The sequence below is a fragment of the Gossypium arboreum genome, chromosome 9 (assembly GCF_025698485.1).
Source record: "Gossypium arboreum isolate Shixiya-1 chromosome 9, ASM2569848v2, whole genome shotgun sequence".
Classification (NCBI taxonomy): Eukaryota; Viridiplantae; Streptophyta; class Magnoliopsida; order Malvales; family Malvaceae; genus Gossypium; species Gossypium arboreum.
Genome location: NC_069078.1, coordinates 80,021,149 through 80,041,938, shown reverse-complemented (window position 1 = coordinate 80,041,938; position 20,790 = coordinate 80,021,149). Strand labels below are relative to the sequence as shown.

Below are 20,790 nucleotides of genomic sequence, written 5' to 3'. Positions count from 1 at the left end.
TTCTTGAAAATTACGAGAGAAATAATGAAATTTATTACCATCTACATTCGATAATTGAAAACAATGATAGCAATGGGGCATATATTTCTATTACTATGAAATTCATGAATGAAGTAATGAACTGCGGGGTTACCATAGTGACAAAAATGTCTTTACAGTGATAATTGTTAAGTTTCTTCAAATCAATCAATCATTTTCAGTTTCTAAGAACCTCCTTAAGGTAAAGAACATCATCGCGAGGATGCGCTTCTTCAACTTGAACTTCTACTTCATCTCCTACCTGAGATCCTATAGACACCCATGCAGATGCCTGAAGTCCCACCTGCAACATTGAATGTTCAACTAAAAATGTCAATATTAATGCAGGTGTTAATCAGAACTCTTGAACTCCAAAGTCCAAATCTGTTAAATTACTTAGTTTCTTATATAAATGATAGCAATTGACTGCTAAATATCCTTGCCTCAACTACAAATAAGGCTGCAATCCTGTCCTTGATGAATCTGAGGATCAATGCACGATATTTTTTTTCCCTTGGCTGCCTTCTCAGAAACTCTATTATCCAATACCGGAGACTGCTGGCTGAGAGCTTTCTTACAACTCTAACTTGCATATTTACTATTGATGCAATCCCTTCTAGCTGACCAGCTGAAAAAGGTGGAGTTTCACCTTTAAGAAATGCCTTCACCTGGACCGAAATATGAAAATGTTAGTCATTTTCAAACAAGATAAAGAATCAATCTTTGCAACATGACAACATTCAATATTTGTATTAAAATATCTAGACTTGTAATAAAATGATAATAGCAGTCACAAAAATAACAGTAACAGCAAACACACCCATAATGTAAAAGTTACAGTACAGATGAACAATATTAGCAACAAACATCTCCAATAGAAGAAGCCAGAAGACAGGTTATTAAGATTGATTTGTGTCAACAGAAGTAAAGAAAAGACCTGATAGTGAGCAAGGAGATCTAAATATCTACGGATGGGTGATGTAAACTGAACATAACCGGGAAGTCCAAGAACCCCATGACGAATAGGCTTCCTGAAATCAATTTCAGCTGCACGCATTATTCTAACAATGGCAGAGCTTCGAACTGGCCCTTCAGGAAGATGTGAATATGCAGAAACATCAATATTTGACTGTGGCTGTCCTCTATAGGGTAAAGGGATGTTATTGCAAGATCCAAATGTGGCTACAACTTCTCCACAAAGTATCATCATCTCAGAAACAAGCCGCATTGCAGGGTCTGCTTGGTTTTCAACATAAAGATTGATTGATGGTTCAAGGTCTTCTGGGTTAACTACTTTAATGCGAGCTTCTAGGGTGGATGTATCAATTGCACCCTGCAAAATAAGTAATGTCAGAGGATTATTAGGGATGTAAATTCAGAACAAGCCTGTCTTACACATGCAAACATAGAATAACAATAAACCCTCAGCAAATTAAAATGATAATGAAGTACAGCCCAACCTGCTGGCGACGCCACTTTAACCTTAGAGCAGCTGCTTCAGATAGAATCTTCAGTTCAGCCTCCTCTTCCAGGTTCAAATGAAGCAGCTCAGTTGCACTCTCATAGGTCAGCATATAAGTTGGTTTAATAATCGAGTTTTGAACTGAATACTCTGCAATGCTTTAGTACCAAAGATGTGTCAGATGGTCTCCATTAATAAAAATATAAGCTAAAATCTAATGAAACCAAAAAATAAAATCGAAACAGTTTATTGTGTACAAAACGTAAGCAATCAATGCACATGCACACAAGTAACTGCAGAAAAAGAGAGACAAGAAAGGAAATGAGATTTAAGTATTATTATTTTCACTTCCAAAATGATGCAGTTATGCCAACAATAATTACGAATGGTATAATAAGTTCACTCAACAATAAAATATACAAGTGACTCAACTCGAAGTATTGAGGGAGCACAAAAAGAACTTATTAGGACTTCCAGACTCCAAGTGAAGATATACACCTCCATCACATTACTGACTCAATCTTATGAGCTAAAGAGCTAACATGCTGTCCCACCACCCTCAAATGTAATGTCAACAGAAACATAGAGATAGCAAGTTCTTTATAATCTGCAAAGTAGCAAAATAATAAATTCACACTTTACCTGCCATCAGAGTGCAGGATAACAGAGACACTGACCGCATTGCAAAGTTCTCCTTGTTTCAAACTCATTCCCTCCATAGCAAGTTTCTCAGGAAACATAGGATAAGTGCCAGTTGGCAAGAAAACAGAGGTTCCTCTTCTCAGTGCTTCCCTAAACATAATCAAGTTTATGAAAATGACTATATAAAATTGTTTTAACCTACAGTCACAATTTCAAAAGATACCTGTCTACCATGCTCCCAGGTTCAACATATCTAGTTGGATCTGCAACATGTATCCATATTTTCATACGGCCATCTTGCAACTTTGTTGCACTTAAGGCATCATCAAGCTACAAACAATAAGCATTTGAGAAAAAGAAAAAAAAAAGTTGACATAAAAAGGAAATAGAATTCACGTCAAGAAAGCCAGTGGTGGCAAATACCTCATCAGCCTCATCAACATCAATAGCATAAACCTTCAAATGAGTAAGATCCTCTCTGTTCATCTAAACACAAAGAAAACCAAGTCAAAACATGCGAAAAAATGAAAACCAATATAAAATTCTTTATTGGTTCACATTTAACGTTGTAGAGACTAAGATGAAGTGGAAGAAACATTTCCGAATGTCAGAGAGCTGATTTTTGACTTATAATATCATAAGCTGCATACTTTTCAAGAACTCCCTTTGACCCAATAAAAAAGTCACAGTTGATATTTTTGAGGTCAAACTTTTTAAACTTTTATCTCAATTATTTTAAATACTTTAATTAATTAAATTTTGTAAAATATATATTTAAAAACTACTTCATTAAAAGTTTTTACAATATATTTTTCAAATTTTATCTTATAGAATAAGAGGTAAAAGTTAAAAAAATTTGACCACTAAAAGTCCAAATGTGACAAATTTAGAGAGACAGAATGACTAAATGAAAATGGAACCTTTTAATAGAGATGGAAGCCAGAATTACCTCATCTGAGTCAGATGAATCAGACAGAAGACTTTCAGCAGCAGCTATAATCTCATCAGAATGATCTGTAAGAATGTTTAACTTTAACAGATCAAGATTGACATGCACAGGAAAATAACCAATGTTTATGAGAAGGTTTAGTGCAGAGGATGCTGTTTTTGTTAGTCCCATTGCCTTCAGGATCTGACAAGAATAATAATACATCAATAAGAGAATGTGAAATTAACCGTGTAATTTATATAAATGCAAACATAACAAAGGTCATAAAACTGATTTAAGTTTTATTTCTTTTACAGAAAACCTATGATCTTATGGTAACAAATTCGTCTTGATCATCCTGTTAGTAATACAGAATGGATTATGATATCATAGAAAGATCTCAATCAAGTCAGACAAACTACCATTCCAGCAGTTTTCCTTTGCTCATCACTTTTGCAGGCATCAATGGCATATGCTTCAAGGGATTCAATTTTGTATTGGATTTTCTCATCCACCATCCAGGAAGATTTGGGAGGTTTAGCAAGTGCAGGCTTTGCTTTAGCAGAGACAATTAATTGTACAAAGTCCTGAAGTTCTTTCTCAGCGGCATCCTTGGCAAGCTTCTTGTGTAAAAGTTCTTCCACCTACATATGAAAATCAATAAGAGGAATAGGATAAGGTACAAGACATAACTCGTCTGACTAGTCCAATTTGCATATAGAAGCTCTTCTACCACACTTTTATTTGTGTCAAAACAGCACTCTACCAGACTTAATCAACCATTAAACCAAAATATACGGTACATGTACTTGTCCTGTTGGTCGAGGCCCATAAATCGTACGAGAACCCTTTGTTGCCAGCACAGTGAAGTATACTTCATCTTTTGATAGCAAAAGATGGGCACAATAGCTCTCAAGAGGCTCTGAACTACCAAATATCATCTGCACATTAACATAAGATCACCAAATGCACAAGCAGACAGGTCCATAATTCAAAGGAAAATATGTACCTCAGCCAATTCTTCTGCTGTCACTGACGCATTCTTTTCAAGAAGCTCAACCCAAGCAATCTCAAGCAATGTTGGGTCCTGCACCAAAATATTTTGCAACAAAGTAAACCACAGAAGAACACTACAACAAGTATTCTGTTTGTCATTGATAAAGCAAGTTGAACGAACCAAGTTTTCCTGAGCTTTTTGGAGAAATTTTGAGATCTCAGCATGATCAAAATTTTCTACACCTGGAACAATATATGTAATTTGTTGTGGTTTGATAGATGATGTGACACCATTCTGTATTACAATAAAAACAGAAAAGTCACATTAGCTCAAACATTCCGAAAACTCTAAACATCTAATGTAACAAACACAAGTTCTAACACCTAGCAACCTATTCAACATGCCGCATGAGTTGTTTCTACAAGAACCTGATCGTACACCATCCAGTTCTTCTTTCCATCAGGCCTCTGAGCAACTCCGAGCAATACCCTATCTGAATCCTTCTTAAACTCCAGCAGCAATCCCTTTTCTATTTCTTGATTGACAAGTTTATCTTCAAGAAGCTCACCACTAGTCGTTAGCCTGAATTTGAAAAGAAAATTAGTTGCCACATTCAACCTTAATCAATTACTCTAAATCAAACACGTGAGTAATGTTCAAAATCCATTTTGATTAAGCAGCAAAAATGATGTTAAATATATAACAAATCATGGAAGTAACAAAAAAGGAAAACAAGTACCTAGCTGAAAAAAAAATTGCATTTCTTAAATTACATTTTATATTCAGTATAATCACGATATAGCTACACTCAGTAGCATTTTACTCTCCTTTTATTTTTTTTGGTATGAAATAGTTACACTTAAATATGTTCCTTGCTTAGTAATTCAATTTTAGTTAAATATAATTTCTCACGAAGAAAAAGAAGGTAAGCAACGGTCAAACTTTACTTGACAGTGGCGCGAATTCTTCTGCGACTGCGCCAAGCTGTTAGCTCTTCCATGACGCAATCAACGAGACTATGAACCGAACGCGAAAGGCCACCGCCATATCCTAGAAACTGATTCCCGCAACAAAAAAAAGGAAATCGAAGCCCTAACTCAGAGTTTCGGCGAAACGGTAAGGAGCTGAATTGGCGGAACCGGCAGCCAAACGTCAACAGAGGAGGCGAAGCGGCGGTACGAAACAAAGAACCACCGTTGACGGCGCGAACAGCCATCATTTCCTAATCTTAGTGAAGAGGAAAGTTATGGTTCATGTGGTGAAGTGAGGGAAGAAAAGATGGAGCTGGGTTTGAAGTAGCTGTTGGCGATAAAGCCGTATGGAGAGGTCCGGATGATACTTTGTCGCCAAAATGACCCGCGGACTTATAAGGGCCGGGTCGCCTGCTTTGTTATTAGACTGAGCCCATATACCATGGATTCTATGGTCCCTTTGAAGATTTGAGGCTTGCCCAGTGAACCGTAATCAATGTTGGCCATTCGGTTTATTAACAGAATATAATTTTTGTATAAATACAACCGTACAAAGAATATAATTTTTGTTTTCTGAAAAGGTAGGAAAATGGATCGTCTCAGATTTTAACATTGATGCGATTTTTTTTGCCACTATATCAGTGGCTGAATTGACCTGTAATTTTTAATTAAAAAATCCCTGTAATTTAGATATTTTATTTCCACATAAATCAAACTTTTATATTTACTTTTAATAATTATAATTATAATTCTTTTTAAATCAATTTTATTTTTACACATATTTAATAATCTAAAATAAAAATAATTTGTCTATAAAAAGTGTGAAAAACAGTAAGCTTTTTTTCATTTTAATATTATACTAAGCTTTTTTCATTTTAATATTATACTATCCTATAAAATTTTAAGTTTAAAATTTAACTTTTATTTAGAATAAAGTAAAATGTTTAGAAATTAAAGATAAAATATAGAATACATATTTTTATAATTTAAAAGCTATATTTCTCAGGCAATTTAATTATATTCGATAATTAATTTTGAGGAATATATTAAACAAATTTTATAACTTAAATTTTCAATAATTAATTTTTTCCAATTATGCTCAAATAAATCTATATTTTAAGTAAAATTTTAACACAATTTCATCTTCCATTTTAAAGAATTTATTTGAATACAAACCAAAAGATAAAGTACTTACTTCAATATAATAGTAATATATTGATTTATTTACGAAAACTAAAATTAATTAGGACTTTTTTTTTTGTCAGTTTGATACTTTAGCTAACAATCTAGAATGGGAAATAAAACTTATTACAAGCATATAAAAGGAATGGGTCAGAAACATGTTTGTACTGATAAAACATTTGTACATGAAATTAATACATGCTAGAAGATCCATGTGTTTGGCGTATATATATATATATAAACAATCAGCTGCACTGCTGAGAACATAAGCTCTGGATCTTAGAACTGCTTGCACCCGGCAAAAAGTATGTGGTGGTCCTTCCGTTGGTGGAGCAAGTTACATTAACTTGGCTGCCTAGTTGGGTGGACTGCAATAATAGTACATTTATCATGGTTTAAATTCAAGCATATATACACTACACACCAATATCTTTAAAAACAATGGCATTCAGAAACTGATTTCCACCACCAAAATCTTGATCAAGATGCACATTAACTGAGAGAATTGAAGAACCATGTACCCACCACCCCCTATGTTACCCAGACTTGAGAGGATCATCATACCCACATGCTCATGTCCGAGCATGTGTCAAACAAAAACGTCTAACACGAGTGCTTTAATGAAAATGAAGAGTAGGAAACATAGCCCACCACTTTTCACAAATCCCGGGCTAGAATCCATAAATAATTGTGTACCAGTTAAGGATGAAATCCTTTTTTTGAAAATTCATGCCTGGTACCATAATTGCATACAGTTTGATAGAAGGATTGAATCCGTTGATATGTGTCAAAACATAAAGAGAGGGAAATGTAAAATGAAAAAGGGTGTTGATTTTGTTACCGAGCAGTACGCAGGCTCTGTATTGCAGCTCCATCTTGAAGTAGGTACGCAGGACAAGTAATGACACCAAGAACAATGATCATTTGCATTGACTCCACGTAGGAGCATAACCAATCCAAGACTCAAACTGCAAAATTAGCATCGCTTTTTAAATGCAAATAGAAATCAAATGTCACCATGCTAAGTAAACAAAGCACTATCTAGATATAAAATCAAATGAGGGAAAGAAAACTAGTCTGTGAGCATGGAAGTAGTAAGCTACATAAGCTCATCAGTCGAAATAGATATCATATTCTTAAGCTCCTCCATTTATTTTCTTTCACTATCTTTTCCAACATTTTGAAACTGCATTCGAGAAACAAAATGGTTCATCCGCTTACCCCACAATTACAAGGATCAAAGAAACAGCCCACAAAATGCACTGATACTTCTTGAATTTAGGTCGGGCTGAACTTGAATGTCCAGGAGGAGCATATCTTTGACTAACCCATCCAAACTGGGGGCGGATGAGAAATACAAATCCAAGAAGGAAACCGGTGAGAAATCCTCCAATGTGAGCAAAGTTGTCGACATGTGGTAGGATTCCAACTGCTAAATTAACGGCAATGATGACCAGGAGAGTCACAAATGATGCCACCTGCAACAGCACACAAAATTGAAGGCATTTCAGCCCGATACCAAGCAATAACATACCACAGTTGTCTGTAACTCAATTAATGACTTCGCAATTTATATACCTTATTAGCATATATTGTCCAATTAGTAATGAGTTCAGAGAGCATGCATCCAAGTATTCCAAAAAGTGCACCAGAGGCACCAACTGAGATGTTTGACTGGAGGAAAAGAGCAGACATCAAGCTCCCTCCAAATCCAGAGATGATATATATCAATCCAACCCGTACTGCAACACAATCCCAAAACATCAAGCAGGATTTCATCCTAACTAAAAAAATTGAAACATTCTCATGTTGTAAGAAACTAGAGATGCCCAATACTCAGCAGATAGTAATTAAACGAAGTCTAGCCAGAGTTATTAACTGATAGCCTTAACTCTAATAATAAGTTACATGCAGCACTGAATATGAATACATGCATAATAATGCTTCACTTTGATGCCACTAGAGAAGAATTTCAAAAGAAATGGTCTAATGGGGCCTTAAAATCCTTTGAATGACTACCAAAAAGACTAAAGAATACATCAGTGCAAATTCATGGTTTTGATTGATTGGATTGCTTTGGATGCTAATGAGGATGAGAAACAAACCAAACTTGTGGAGAAACAAGAATAAAAGGAGTCAAACCGTCAAAGCATTCTACAAGTTGCAGAGTCTAAGCATCAAATTTCAAGGCAAGGATGAACTATGGATTAAAAGCAGCACATACTGAATCCGAATTCTCTTTCAAGCCGGATTCCAATGACTAAAAGACTCAACATATTTGCCAGCAAATGAAAAACCCCTCCATGTAACCAATTGCAAGTGATGAGACGCCATCCTTGGTCTCCATCAACTACTTCCTTCACATGTAAAGCCCCCATCTTCAGCAGCCTAACCAAGAACCCAATCGATTAAAACATAATAAAAATCAGCCAAATTGGGAGAATAGAGAGAGAGAGAGAGAGAGAGCGCAAAAGCAATGAAGGACTTACGTGGCGGAAGAAGGACCCAGAAGAGGATTCTCCTTAAAAGGCTGAAAGGAGAATCTGCCTAAGAAATCAGCAACGCAAGAAACAGAATTCTTGGGACAATTGTTGACGTACATGGTGATGATAAACATAACAGTGTTAGCAACAACAAAAGCAGGAACCAACCAAGGTATCCATTTCTTGAAATGCTTGATTTCTCTGTAAATGATTGGTGTTGGAGTCCTAACAGGTGGGGTTTCCACATCAACTGGGTGTATCGAATTGTTTGACCTCTTTGAACTGGCCCTCATTGGGATTTGGGGTGAAGGGTCGGTAACCATGGCAGCTGAAACTGAGAAAAAGCAGAGATTGATTAAGCCCAAATCAAAATTTTAAAACACTCAGATGAATGTTTGATTTTATCAGCCAAATTAGTCAATGAAACGTGACAGATTAAAAAGGTGAAGCGAAAACTTTTTTTTTTTTTTTTGGTTAGTTTTAGTCAACAACCAACAATCTTGGCTGCTATAAGAATCGATCAGAGTTCCGACAACTGCCAAATACACGAAAATTTTGTCCTGAAAATGATTTTATTTTTATTTTTTCTTTTAAGTATTTCAATGAAAAATATAGCGGTAAGTATAACTGTACACACCTACACCTACTCCAATACTAAAAGCCAACCACATGTGGCTTTTATATTAAGAAATTTAAAAATAATAAATTACTGATTTTTCTTTTAAGTAATTATGGTGAGGAAGTTGTCAAATTTATGCAGAGTCATTTGTTTTTACGCTTAACATTTAACTAATTAGTTGAGGTAGGTTGGGAGAATAAAATTAAGCAATCTTAATCTGGAATACTTGTATTTTTAGAATATACGTAACATTGAAGCATGGTTGGGGTGGGGGAGGGGGGCTCAGTTTTTCAAGGATTCCGTTGATTGAGTGGAGACAGCAATTGTTTTTAAGCAAACGTAGTGTGTGCTGTTAACAGAAGTTACCAAAATTTAAGCAACCGTTTCAAATCAGAGAAAAGACCGGGAACCACGTTTGGCATTAAGTTTGGCCAACTGTTTTTGACCGGTAATGGATTTTTTCTGGTTTATTGATTAGCTTTGGTTTTGTTAAAAAAAATTCAAATGGGGAGATTAGAGATTGTTGAGGCAAATATTTGAAGTAGTTGGTGTGCGCTGATAGAAGTTTTCACTCTCATCAGTCCTGTGACAGAAAAACTAACTTGTTATATTTGAAAGTTGACTATTTATTTAAACAAATATTTGGATTGTGTTAATATTGTGGAATTAATCAAATCTATTAATGAAGATAAATTTATTGGAGTAACATATCTTAAGGATCAAATCAGACCGGTTATACCAAATCTTTTGGATCAAGAATGTTGGGTCGAGACAAACCTTGAAGATTTATCTTCCAATAGTCTACCTTACTATTGTTATTTAAATAGGATTGAAATTGATTTTTAATATGTTAAAAAGTTTCAAAAACTTCTATATACTTAAGAGGTTTGCATATGTTTATGCATTAGGTATTTGAGAGCTTTTATCAGGTCATTGGAGAACGTTATTGTAACGGTGCATTTGGGATTGTAAAACCTTTTGTTATTGGTTTTATAAACTATGTTCTCAAGGGAGGATTTATGGTGAGAGGTTAGTCTTTGAAATACAAAGTGAAGATACCTTCTTGCTATGATGTATTAGAACTATGATCATTAGTTGTATTAAGTTCAAAGATAGTGAATTCATCTCATTGAGCTAGGTTTCACAGATGTAGAAAAATAGAACTGTAGAAATAATTTTAAGTTTCTATCTTTTTTGATTGTTTATTGCAATTTGATCAAAAGTACCCACTTCCATTGTTACTTCTGCTCGTACTCTGTTTATTGCATTTAACAATTGATTCAGGTCAACACAATCAAACTATAAAACTCAAGAAAATTTCCACCAATTTTTTTTTTTTTTGTGAATAAGAGATATGAAGGCATTTCCTAAATCAAATAGACCTCGCTTACGACACAAATGCCTCATCGATACTTTTCCTTCTTAGACAATGTCACTTTATAGCATTTCTTTCAACTGAAGGCAATAGTTATACATACCCCACTCCACCTCCACCAACAAGGATGCCTTGGTAAGGCTTCACTAACCTCCATGCCCTACAACCCTCCCCCCCCCCATTTGACTGTTGTTACTCACCATACTGTATAACCCCATCATATCGAATTATGTAGTCTATCTAATAAGGCACCCACTTTGAATGGCAATCCTACTAATCAAAAGAGGACATATGACACATTAAGTGCTTCCTTAAATATTCCCCAAACCTCTCGTAACGGGGGTACTCTTTTCTTCTATCTATCTCTCAACTAAGCTCCATTGAAGCTCCCCATAGTCTCTCATCCCTCAACTTAGTCAGTTACGATTCTCAACCCACTAAATGAGCCACTTCCAACCTCCTTGCCACATTTTTTAATCAACAAACTTTTATCGATTTATATATTGAATTTATCATGAAGAATTTAGATATCTAACTTTTGAATATTTACTAGTTGAAGTAGACAATATTAGATTTTATATATTTTTATTTATATGGATAACGATTAAAATATTTGAATCTACTACACATTTACTTTCATTTTAATTTCATTTAGAAAAAATAATGAATTTTGATATTCGGGTAATATTTTGTTGAATCTGGATTGAAAGGTTAAATAAATTAAATAAATTCAAATATATATTAAAATTAAATTCATTTAATTTAATGTCATCTTTAAATATCAAAATTAAAGCCCTTAGTTGAATGATAGAAGTTTATATAATTTTTGAACACAAATTTGTGATTTATACATGGATGTTGATCATTTCCAATAATAGTATGAATTTAAATCTATACCGTAAACAAAATTCTATAATTTTAAATGTTGTTGATGGAATAATAATATATCATTATCAAATTTATTGATAATATATAAATTTATTCAAATATAAATCTTTAAAAGTTAGTAATATTTTTAGATTCCGAAATTTGAACTTTAGGTAAGGCGTTTGCAGGTAGAATTTTTTTATCAAAGTCAATAATATTCCATGTCATTTCGGAAAAAAAGAAATCCTTTAGAACTATTCCAATTGAAATATAAAAAATTCAAAGTTGATGATGTAATTAAGATATTCTACTAGCCTTAGACTTTCTTTCTCTTTTTGATAACCTTGGCTGGTCCAAAGTCCAGAAAAACAAGTGTCATTTTCATCGCGGTAAATAATTTAACATCTGTCCCTTAAATTTTTCTTTTTAACATCTAAAAGTCGAAGACCAAGGCCCTTTTCATTTAACCAGTGTTATATTTGAGAGAAATTATAATTTTTTAAGTTTATAACTAAATTAGTAAAATAATAAATAATTCTTCAAATCTATTAATTTTTAAATTAAAAAGTAAGTTATATAGAATATTCTTTGTTTAGTTTAAAATTAAAAACAACATATGATTAATAATTTAATACATCAAATTACTAAAATAAATAAATAAATTTGACATTAGAGTAAAATAACATTAATTTAGAGTCAAACTATGATTTTCGTTGGTATATTATATTCAATTTGCAAATTTAGATATTTAATTTAGCATAATTTACTCTTATTACAATAATTAACGTTATGCTTTTTTTTCAAATTATTTATATGTTAGAAAATATTAAATAATTAAATAATGGAGATTAGGTAATTATTTTAGGGTAAATTTGTAAAAATAGTTCTATATCTTTGTTTTAGTTTACATTTTGGTCAATTGAGTCACTTAACGTTATCGATTGATAGTAATTTAATCACTGGTCCGTTAATAACCATTAAAAATTGGTTGATAACATTAAATGCTTACGTGAAATACACATCTTTAATTTTTTAAGTTTTTTATTGTGGGCCTGCGACTTGTATCTTTATTTTTTTCTTTTTACTTATTTCATTTTCTATATTTCCTTTTTTTCTTTTCTTTTCTATATTATCAATCGGTAACATTTATGATCAAATTGTAACAATTGAAACATTAGTGATCAAAACATAAACTTAAACAAATATATGAGACTATTTTTGTAGTTTATCATTTTTTATAGGAATAAAATTCAAAATTATACATAGACATATTTGACATATAATTTGATACATAAACTTTAATTTAGTATAATTATATATACAAAACTTTGATTGTGGCTCAATTGTATACACAATTTTGATTCAATTATACATATTTAAATAAATAAATATATTAATTTATTTTTATATTAGATAAAATAAAATTTCAATATGTAACATGTAAACATAAAATAATACTATATCAATAACTGTGTTGATAATTTATAAGAATTATATCAAATAAAAATTTATGTATAAAATTACATAAAATTTAAATTATCTATAAAATTGTACATTAAATTAAATTTAAATATAATTTTAAGATTTATCTTTTTATAATAACAAATCAGTGATTTTTTTGCTTACCATAATTTTGCATTTAAATGGCAGAATGATTCTTTTAAAAATAATATATATTGATAACAGACGAAAATAGAGGACAAAGGCCAGGTAATAACATTAAGAATAACAAATTATATGAAATTGAAATAGAAGAACAAAAATTTTAAATTAAATATAATAGAAAGACGCATAACGAGACGATATTGTGGAAATTTCTAACGCGGCAAAGGAAAGACCCACGTAGAAACGGACGGCAGTAGCCACAAACCCCGTGTAGGCTTGCCGGCTAAGGAACCCAGGTTGCACTCCTTTTTATTAGGTTAAATTCTGCTTTTAGTCCCTGTATTTTATAAAAAATTATGGGTTTAATCTCTATACTTTAATTGAGTATTTTTCCAAATATAAACCCTAGGTTAAATTATTACTAGGATAAGCTTAACCAAGTTACCGGGATTTTAAAAACGGGCCTAGGGAGCACTTACAATCGAGCTTGGGAGTTTGAACAAACCTTAACCATGGCTGCTACTGGTAGAAACGATTGAATGATGAAGATGATAGCTAATTTGGTTTATTTCTCTTTTTAATTCTTTTAATTATTAGTTTACCAAAATACCTTGTACTTTTCAATTTTTAAAATTTCAATTATCACCATCTGAGATTTGTTAATTTATTAAATTAAGATATATTATAGTCGATTCTATCTATAACAGCCGTCCGTTATAACAACATTTTACTAACAATCAAGTTTCTAGTAGAACTATTTTTTATATTTTATTTTGATCCTCCATAATATTTTTATTTTAATTATGAAGTACATTCTTTAATAAATTAGATTTTTTTATTGTTTAAAATTTTAAGTAAAATCATAGTTATTTCATATAAGCAAGACTATTAATTATAATTTATTAAATAAAAGTGATTTTAATTAAAATATTATTTCAATAAAATGTTTAAATTTCACATAAAAATTTATTAATCATATTTTATCAAATGAAATAATCTTTAATGAGGGAACTAAAGATATCGATTCAATAAACCTAATTTAATATTGTACTATGAATTTGGAAAATCGTAAACTTATAAATTGATTACTTGAATTTAATAACTAATGATAAATTAATTAATTTAATTTGACAACTCGAAGGATTAATTGGACTTATTAAATGTATGAGTTTCATAATTAGTCATGTGAATGAAAATAAAATAAAATATACATAAAAAACAATAATGTATACACTTGTTATATGTCTTTTATTTGATTCCCAACGATATGAATTTTATGGAAGATTTACAATAATTATCTATTTATGAAAGCATATTGTTACAGATGTATAGAAACTACCTCTCTATAATAGAAAAATCTTGACAAAGAAATGGGATTGTTATAGAGATGGTTGTCTGTTTAAAATTTGATATGACAAATATATTATCATATGTATAATGTCATGTCAGAACTTGATATTTCCACATATTACTCATTATAAATTCAGTTAATAGATTAACGACTATTATTTACATTAATACTAAAATTTCAAAATTTAAAATTATTGAGACTTAGAATGATTTAATTGGAGAATATGGACTAAATTTAATAACTATACATATAGTGCAAGACTATTAATTAAATTTGAAAAAATATATTTAATTGCTAATTTTGGGTTAAGACTAAAATTCCAAAATTTGAAAAAGTACAGGGATTAAATTGATTAAATTAAAATATAGAGACTAAATCCATAACTTTTGCAAAGTAGAGAGACTAATTGTAGAGTTTAACCTTTTTGTTACTTCTTCGAAAGCCGCCTCGGTTGGAATTTCACGCGCTCTCGCGTGGTCCAACATCTCCATTATTGACTTCAAAACAAAGAACCGCCAACTAGCATCTTTGCTTCGCTAGAGTTCGCTGTTTCCATCATTATAAAAAATATAAACTAAAGGAAAAAAGAAAGAAAGAAAGATAGAGAGAAGATATTCCCCATTAATTAATTCATAAACCGATCTTACAATAAAACATTAAATTCCTCCTTCCCTTAAACCTATCTTCTTCTTCCTCTTCTGTTTCGAGCTGTGATTTTCTATTTTTATTTTTGCAAAATAGTAGAGAGAGATGGCGCCGAATGATCCCAAACAAGGCGGTGGTTTCTTTGCGTCCATCGCTAGCGGTATATCTAATTTTGGTAGCGCCATGACTAAATCAGTCAACGGGTATTACGATCCGTCTTTTAATTTTAATTTTATTTGATTTATTTTTCTTGGATTTTTTTTAATTTGAAATTCATTTGGTTGCTTCGATCTCCAAGTGGTAATAACTTTTTGTTCAATTTTAAAGTTGTTATTTATTTCATGTTGTTTAAAAGGAATTTGTTGTATCAGATCTGTGATTTTGTTCAGAGATGATTAGAGGGTTTAGCTAAAAATGAACTTATTTGAATGTTTTAAGAAAGGTTTTCTAACTCGATAGGATTCACGGTTGTTTTCCTGTTTGAACAGTTTAATGGGATATGAAGGGCTTGAAGTTGTTAATCCAGAAGGAGGGACTGAAGATGCCGAAGAAGAAGCAAGGAGAGGAAGATGGAAACAGGAGGTAACGCTTAATTTTGGGATATTCATATTAATTCGATAAAATGAGAAAATGGTGCTTTAATTTGAAAAATGCAGTGCATGCAAAATCACTAAAGGATTAAGTGTTATGTTGCCTTATTATCATTAGCGCTTAACAGGGTTGTATTGTAGTAATGATGATCCTGACATGGTTAAGAATATATTTTGCTTGGGCTAACATTTTCCAATTCGCTGGAATATATGAGATATTTGCATGTTGCTTGGCATGTGATGCTTATTTAGTGAAAAGCTTCGATTGGCTTGAAATGATGAGGATGGCATTTTATTAGCTTATGTGGGCATTTACAACTTTGCTTTTTGTTTAACAGGACAGGGACAGTTACTGGAAAATGATGCAAAAGTATATAGGTTCTGATGTTACATCAATGGTGACACTTCCAGTACTTATTTTTGAGCCAATGTCAATGCTGCAGAAAATGGCAGAGGTTTGTGTTTTTATATCCCACTTCTGTTGCTGTAAAGTTATTTGCTGTTCTCTCAGTGGGATTTATCGATTTCATTGTCTGTGACAGTTGATGGAGTACTCGTACCTGCTAGATCTGGCTGATGAATGCGAAGATCCTTACATGCGATTAGTGTACACCAGTTAGGTTTCTTCTAACCTCTCTTTCCCTTTTGCTCTAAATCCATATAGGTAGACTAATAGTAACTAATTGCAGCTTCATGGGCTATATCTGTCTACTATGCCTATCAACGTACCTGGAAACCATTCAATCCCATACTTGGTGAGACTTATGAAATGGCTAATCATGGTGGCATTACTTTTATAGCTGAACAGGTGGATCTTTGGGCTCTTATTTGTGATATTGTTTTCGTATAATCTCTCTAAATGGTTGCTGTGTTAAAGGTATTTATCGAACATTTTTCCCTTTCAGGTTAGTCATCATCCTCCAATGAGTGCTGGTCATGCTGAAAATGAACATTTCATTTATGACATTTCTTCTAAAGTGAAAACCAAATTTTTGGGAAACTCAATAGATATCTATCCACTTGGAAGGTAAAACATGCTCTCTTTCATAACTTGTTTGACATTATTTATTACTATTTTTTGCTTTAGTTTTTCAAATTCATCATCGTGTACAATTGTACATCATGAGCATATTCTATAAGCCAATAGAAGCAGCATTAATCTCTGGAGTTCTTGGAAATTAGAATAATTTCTGTACTTATTATGCAAAGGTCTCTTCTTGCAATTCTGTTTATTTTTGCTGGAGAATAGGTTGAAAAATTCAACAAAATTTTTGAACGCTTGACTTTGTGTACATTTAGCATCTATTGACTTTTCTGTAACCTTCAAAAAAGAACACTGTAATGGGTAGGGAAGAATTTGTTTTTATGCACTCTGATCTGTCAGAGTTTGTGTGGCTGTCATGCATAAACTTGATTTTTTATGTTCTCCCACCTAATCTTCTTCAGTATCATTTTCTCATAGGGTGCCTCTCATCTGATAAAATTGAACTCATTTGGGTTATCTTTTCACTGTTTAACATCTACGAAAGTATAAAACCAACTTATTTTTAAGGTTAGCTCTTGGTATTGACACATAAATTCTAAAATTGTGTGCAGGACCCGTGTGACTCTCAAAAGAGATGGCACAGTTTTTGATTTGGTTCCTCCTCTCACGAAAGTTAACAACTTAATTTTTGGACGAACCTGGGTTGACTCATCAGGGGAGATGATCATGACAAACTTGACAACAGGCGACAAAGCCGTGCTATATTTTCAACCGTGTGGTTGGTTTGGGTATAGTTCTATTACGAGAAATTACTATTCATCTGCATATGTAGGCACAAATTGCCAGTGTCTTTTTCTCTCCATATTCTTTGAAGACCGAAAAAGAAAAAAAAAATGGTTCATCAAAATCTTGAAAGGATTTCACTTCACAATTTAACATTAGGTCTTGCTTGTTCACAGAGCTGGCCGGTATGAGATTGATGGATACGTGTATAATTCCGCTGAGGAGCCAAAGATATTGATGACTGGGAAATGGAATGAGTCAATGAGTTATCAACCTTGTGATAGTGAAGGGGAACCACTTCCAGGCACTGAACTAAAGGAGGTTAGTCTTTTTCAGCATCTCTGAGTTGTTTTCATCTTTTATTCTTCTCGGAAACACTCTCTTAGTTCTTTTGATGCTTGTATTCTGGAATATTCTTTTTTTCCTGTCAAAAAATTACCAGAACAAAGAATGATGTTTCTTTACATGGGATTCTTAATCAGAAAGCAATTTATTCATGCTGAGCCTTCCCCCGTAGTTATTAACTTTGGACTTTTGAGACAAGATTTCCTGTCAGAATGGTGAAAACAGATTTGTTTTCCAAGTATCATACGTATTACTTTTCTCAATAGCTTCAGACATGTTAAATAAATGGTGCTGCTTCTAGCAATGAACAAGAGAGGCCTGGTGCCTGGTTTCAGTAGTATTTTATCTGCGATGTTGAAAGTTTTGTTTACATATTATAACATTTTCTCTATTGACATGATGAGTGTTTTGATTTCAAAATTGAAGCAGTCGAGGACTAATATGCTTACATTTGCTAATAATTTGTGACGCTTTAAGTAGTACAGAAAAGATTATGCCCCCAGTACTGAACTGCTTGTCGTTACTCTGTTGCTGTTATGCAGGCATGGAAACTTGCTGATGCTCCAAAAAATGATAAATTCCAGTACACACATTTTGCGCATAAGATTAACAGCTTTGATACTGCTCCAAAGAAGCTATTGGCATCTGATTCTCGCCTACGTCCCGACAGATATGCACTAGAGCAGGGTGACCTCTCTAAGGCAGGCTTTGAAAAGAGCAGGTTTCTCCCCCTCCACCTCAAACTAGATTTTGGAATTTATGTTTATTTATGCACATATACATGTTGCTGATTGTATGAGCGTTGTTAATAGAGGTGAAACAGGTTATGTTGTTGTAATTCTTTCAGAATTAGTGTTCCTTTTTTCTGTTATGCCACTTTTCACTTTCAAATTCATATAATCTCTCTTTTTGTTGAGCAGTTTGGAGGAAATACAGAGAGCTGAAAAGAAAAACAGGGAGGAAAAGGGCCATAAATTCACGCCTAAATGGTTTGACTTCGCCAACGAAGTTGCTGCTACACCTTGGGGTGACTTGGAAGTTTATCAATACAACGGCAAGTATACCGAACACCGAGCTGCCATAGATGGCTCGAGTAGCAGTGAGGAGATTGACATTAAGTCCACTGAATTCAACCCATGGCAGTATGAAGATTTGGCTGCTAACTAAAAGCACATCTTTGCGCTTGCTTTTGAACTGTGTGATATATTCTTTTTCTATGCCTTTTACACTTCGGTTTCCTGTTGTGGCTAGTGTCAATTATAGAACAATTACATAATAGGTATTTATTCTGTTCTGTTTTATTTATAATTTCTAGAATTTTATTGTTTAGTTATTTTTGGTCCATGGTTTTCAAGAAAGTTTTTGTATTTTTATCATTAAATCATATATGATATAATATTACTCAGGTTCTTTTCTTTAAAAATTCGATAATTTTGATTATGATATGATCGTAGATACAAAATAATATGCAAAAGTCTACATTTGTTAAAATTAAATAAAATAAATCATTAACGTATTTATATTATTATCAAAATTCTTGACTTTAGTGCTGAGAGTTATCGCGGAGGAAATTACTTAAAAGGAATGTATTGAAGTTTTTAAATTATAGTATTATTTTGAATATGACATGACACATATAATATTAAAAATAATGTATGGTATTGTTATAAATCTTGAATTAGTGTTATGTTTATGTCCGACATCAATTCAATCAACTCAATCAATGAGAATATATACAATTGATGAAGGTAATAGAAGATTATACTAAAATTAATTTTTAAATATTATATTAAAATAAAATTATGGTTTAGTGGTAATATTAATATTTTATTGCTTTAAATGGTTCAAATTTTATTATATGTAAATTTTATTAGAATTTAAAAATATTAAAGTACCCTTAAATAATATTACTTATTTTAAATACAAAAATATTGTGTAATTTTCCTAATCGAATTGGTGTCCGGTTGATTTGCGACACCAACTTAATAAGGACTAAAATAATAGTATAAATATGCAATTGATGGAAATAATTAATTATGCATAATATATATATATATATATAAAAATCAAAATAGAGCATTGGTTGAATGAAAATTTTAAGTATTTGTTAATGTAATTTATGTGAGTTTAAATATCGTAATATATATATTTTTATTGTTTCCTTATAAATAAAATGACTAAAGTAACTTCAAACAATATAACTTAGTTTAAATGCGAAAGGATATTTTTGTAATTTTTTTAACAAAGTTAGTGCCCGATTGACTCGTGATAATAACTCAATCAATGGCTTAAATAATAGCATAAATGAACGAATGTGCAGTTTTTAAGATATTTTTGTATTTTAGTAAAAGAGATAAATACTAAAATTATACACGAACTTTGATGCAATTTGCAATGATAGACATCAACATTAATTTAGTCCACTTGAATGCATCAAAATTTAGTTTTGATTCAATTCTCACACTTCAATAAACCATTATTTATGTGACACAATTTTCCGTTAAATCATGTGCAAACTACTGACCTGATATTTTATTAGGTTAAAAACAAAACAAATAAACTTAAATTATTTTTACCTAGATTTAAATTTAAATTTTTTGTGTGACATTTTGAAATAAAAAAAACTTAGTAGTAATGTAATTAAAAAATAGCATTATAATAAATTTGAATTTAACAAATAATTTTATAATTGTTAAAAATTGGACCTAAAATTTGAAATTTGAAATTTGAAAAGTAAAAGGAGAAAAATTCTTAGAACTCAAAGTACATAGATTAAATATCAAATTTACAAAGAATATAAGGGTTATAACATATTTTAACCAAAGAATTAAAATTTATTGGAGAATACTTAAGTTATCTATGCAACAGAAGTGGTTAGAAGAAATGGATGTGGACTTCTTCTCATGTATTTGGATATTTATATTGTTTATATTGTTCGGTAG

General features: G+C 31.9%; 3 protein-coding genes across 4 annotated transcripts; 1 reads left to right on the top strand and 2 right to left on the bottom strand.

Moving 5' to 3' along the window:
* On the bottom strand, nucleotides 1-5,398 carry LOC108454199 (ribonuclease II, chloroplastic/mitochondrial). Of its 2 annotated transcripts, none has more exons than XM_017752576.2 (14): nucleotides 4,995-5,398; nucleotides 4,476-4,629; nucleotides 4,228-4,341; nucleotides 4,060-4,137; nucleotides 3,854-3,991; nucleotides 3,473-3,694; nucleotides 3,072-3,254; nucleotides 2,546-2,608; nucleotides 2,346-2,452; nucleotides 2,123-2,272; nucleotides 1,479-1,638; nucleotides 956-1,351; nucleotides 462-686; nucleotides 1-322 (listed from the first exon to the last, which is right to left on the bottom strand). In XM_017752576.2, exons 1-14 carry the CDS (start codon nucleotides 5,264-5,266, stop codon nucleotides 197-199), a joined length of 2,388 nt encoding a protein of 795 aa, XP_017608065.1. In that variant the 5' UTR covers nucleotides 5,267-5,398; the 3' UTR covers nucleotides 1-196. The 2 variants fall into 2 exon arrangements, with proteins under 2 accessions (XP_017608065.1, XP_017608066.1); XM_017752577.2 differs by having other exon boundaries at nucleotides 3,860-3,991.
* A 939-nt stretch (nucleotides 5,399-6,337) lies between these two features.
* LOC108454771 (RHOMBOID-like protein 4) lies at nucleotides 6,338-9,331 on the bottom strand. The gene is made up of 6 exons (XM_017753340.2): nucleotides 8,690-9,331; nucleotides 8,425-8,588; nucleotides 7,779-7,942; nucleotides 7,422-7,678; nucleotides 7,042-7,168; nucleotides 6,338-6,568 (listed from the first exon to the last, which is right to left on the bottom strand). The coding sequence occupies exons 1-6, from the start codon at nucleotides 9,004-9,006 to the stop codon at nucleotides 6,446-6,448; spliced, it is 1,152 nt and encodes a 383-aa protein (XP_017608829.1). The 5' UTR covers nucleotides 9,007-9,331; the 3' UTR covers nucleotides 6,338-6,445.
* A 5,681-nt stretch (nucleotides 9,332-15,012) lies between these two features.
* LOC108457082 (oxysterol-binding protein-related protein 3A) lies at nucleotides 15,013-19,271 on the top strand. Its single transcript, XM_017755905.2, has 10 exons — nucleotides 15,013-15,348; nucleotides 15,634-15,727; nucleotides 16,074-16,190; nucleotides 16,278-16,350; nucleotides 16,425-16,543; nucleotides 16,641-16,762; nucleotides 17,332-17,508; nucleotides 17,680-17,824; nucleotides 18,391-18,569; nucleotides 18,769-19,271. Exons 1-10 carry the CDS (start codon nucleotides 15,251-15,253, stop codon nucleotides 19,013-19,015), a joined length of 1,371 nt encoding a protein of 456 aa, XP_017611394.1. The 5' UTR covers nucleotides 15,013-15,250; the 3' UTR covers nucleotides 19,016-19,271.
* The last annotated feature ends 1,519 nt before the right edge of the window (nucleotides 19,272-20,790 follow it).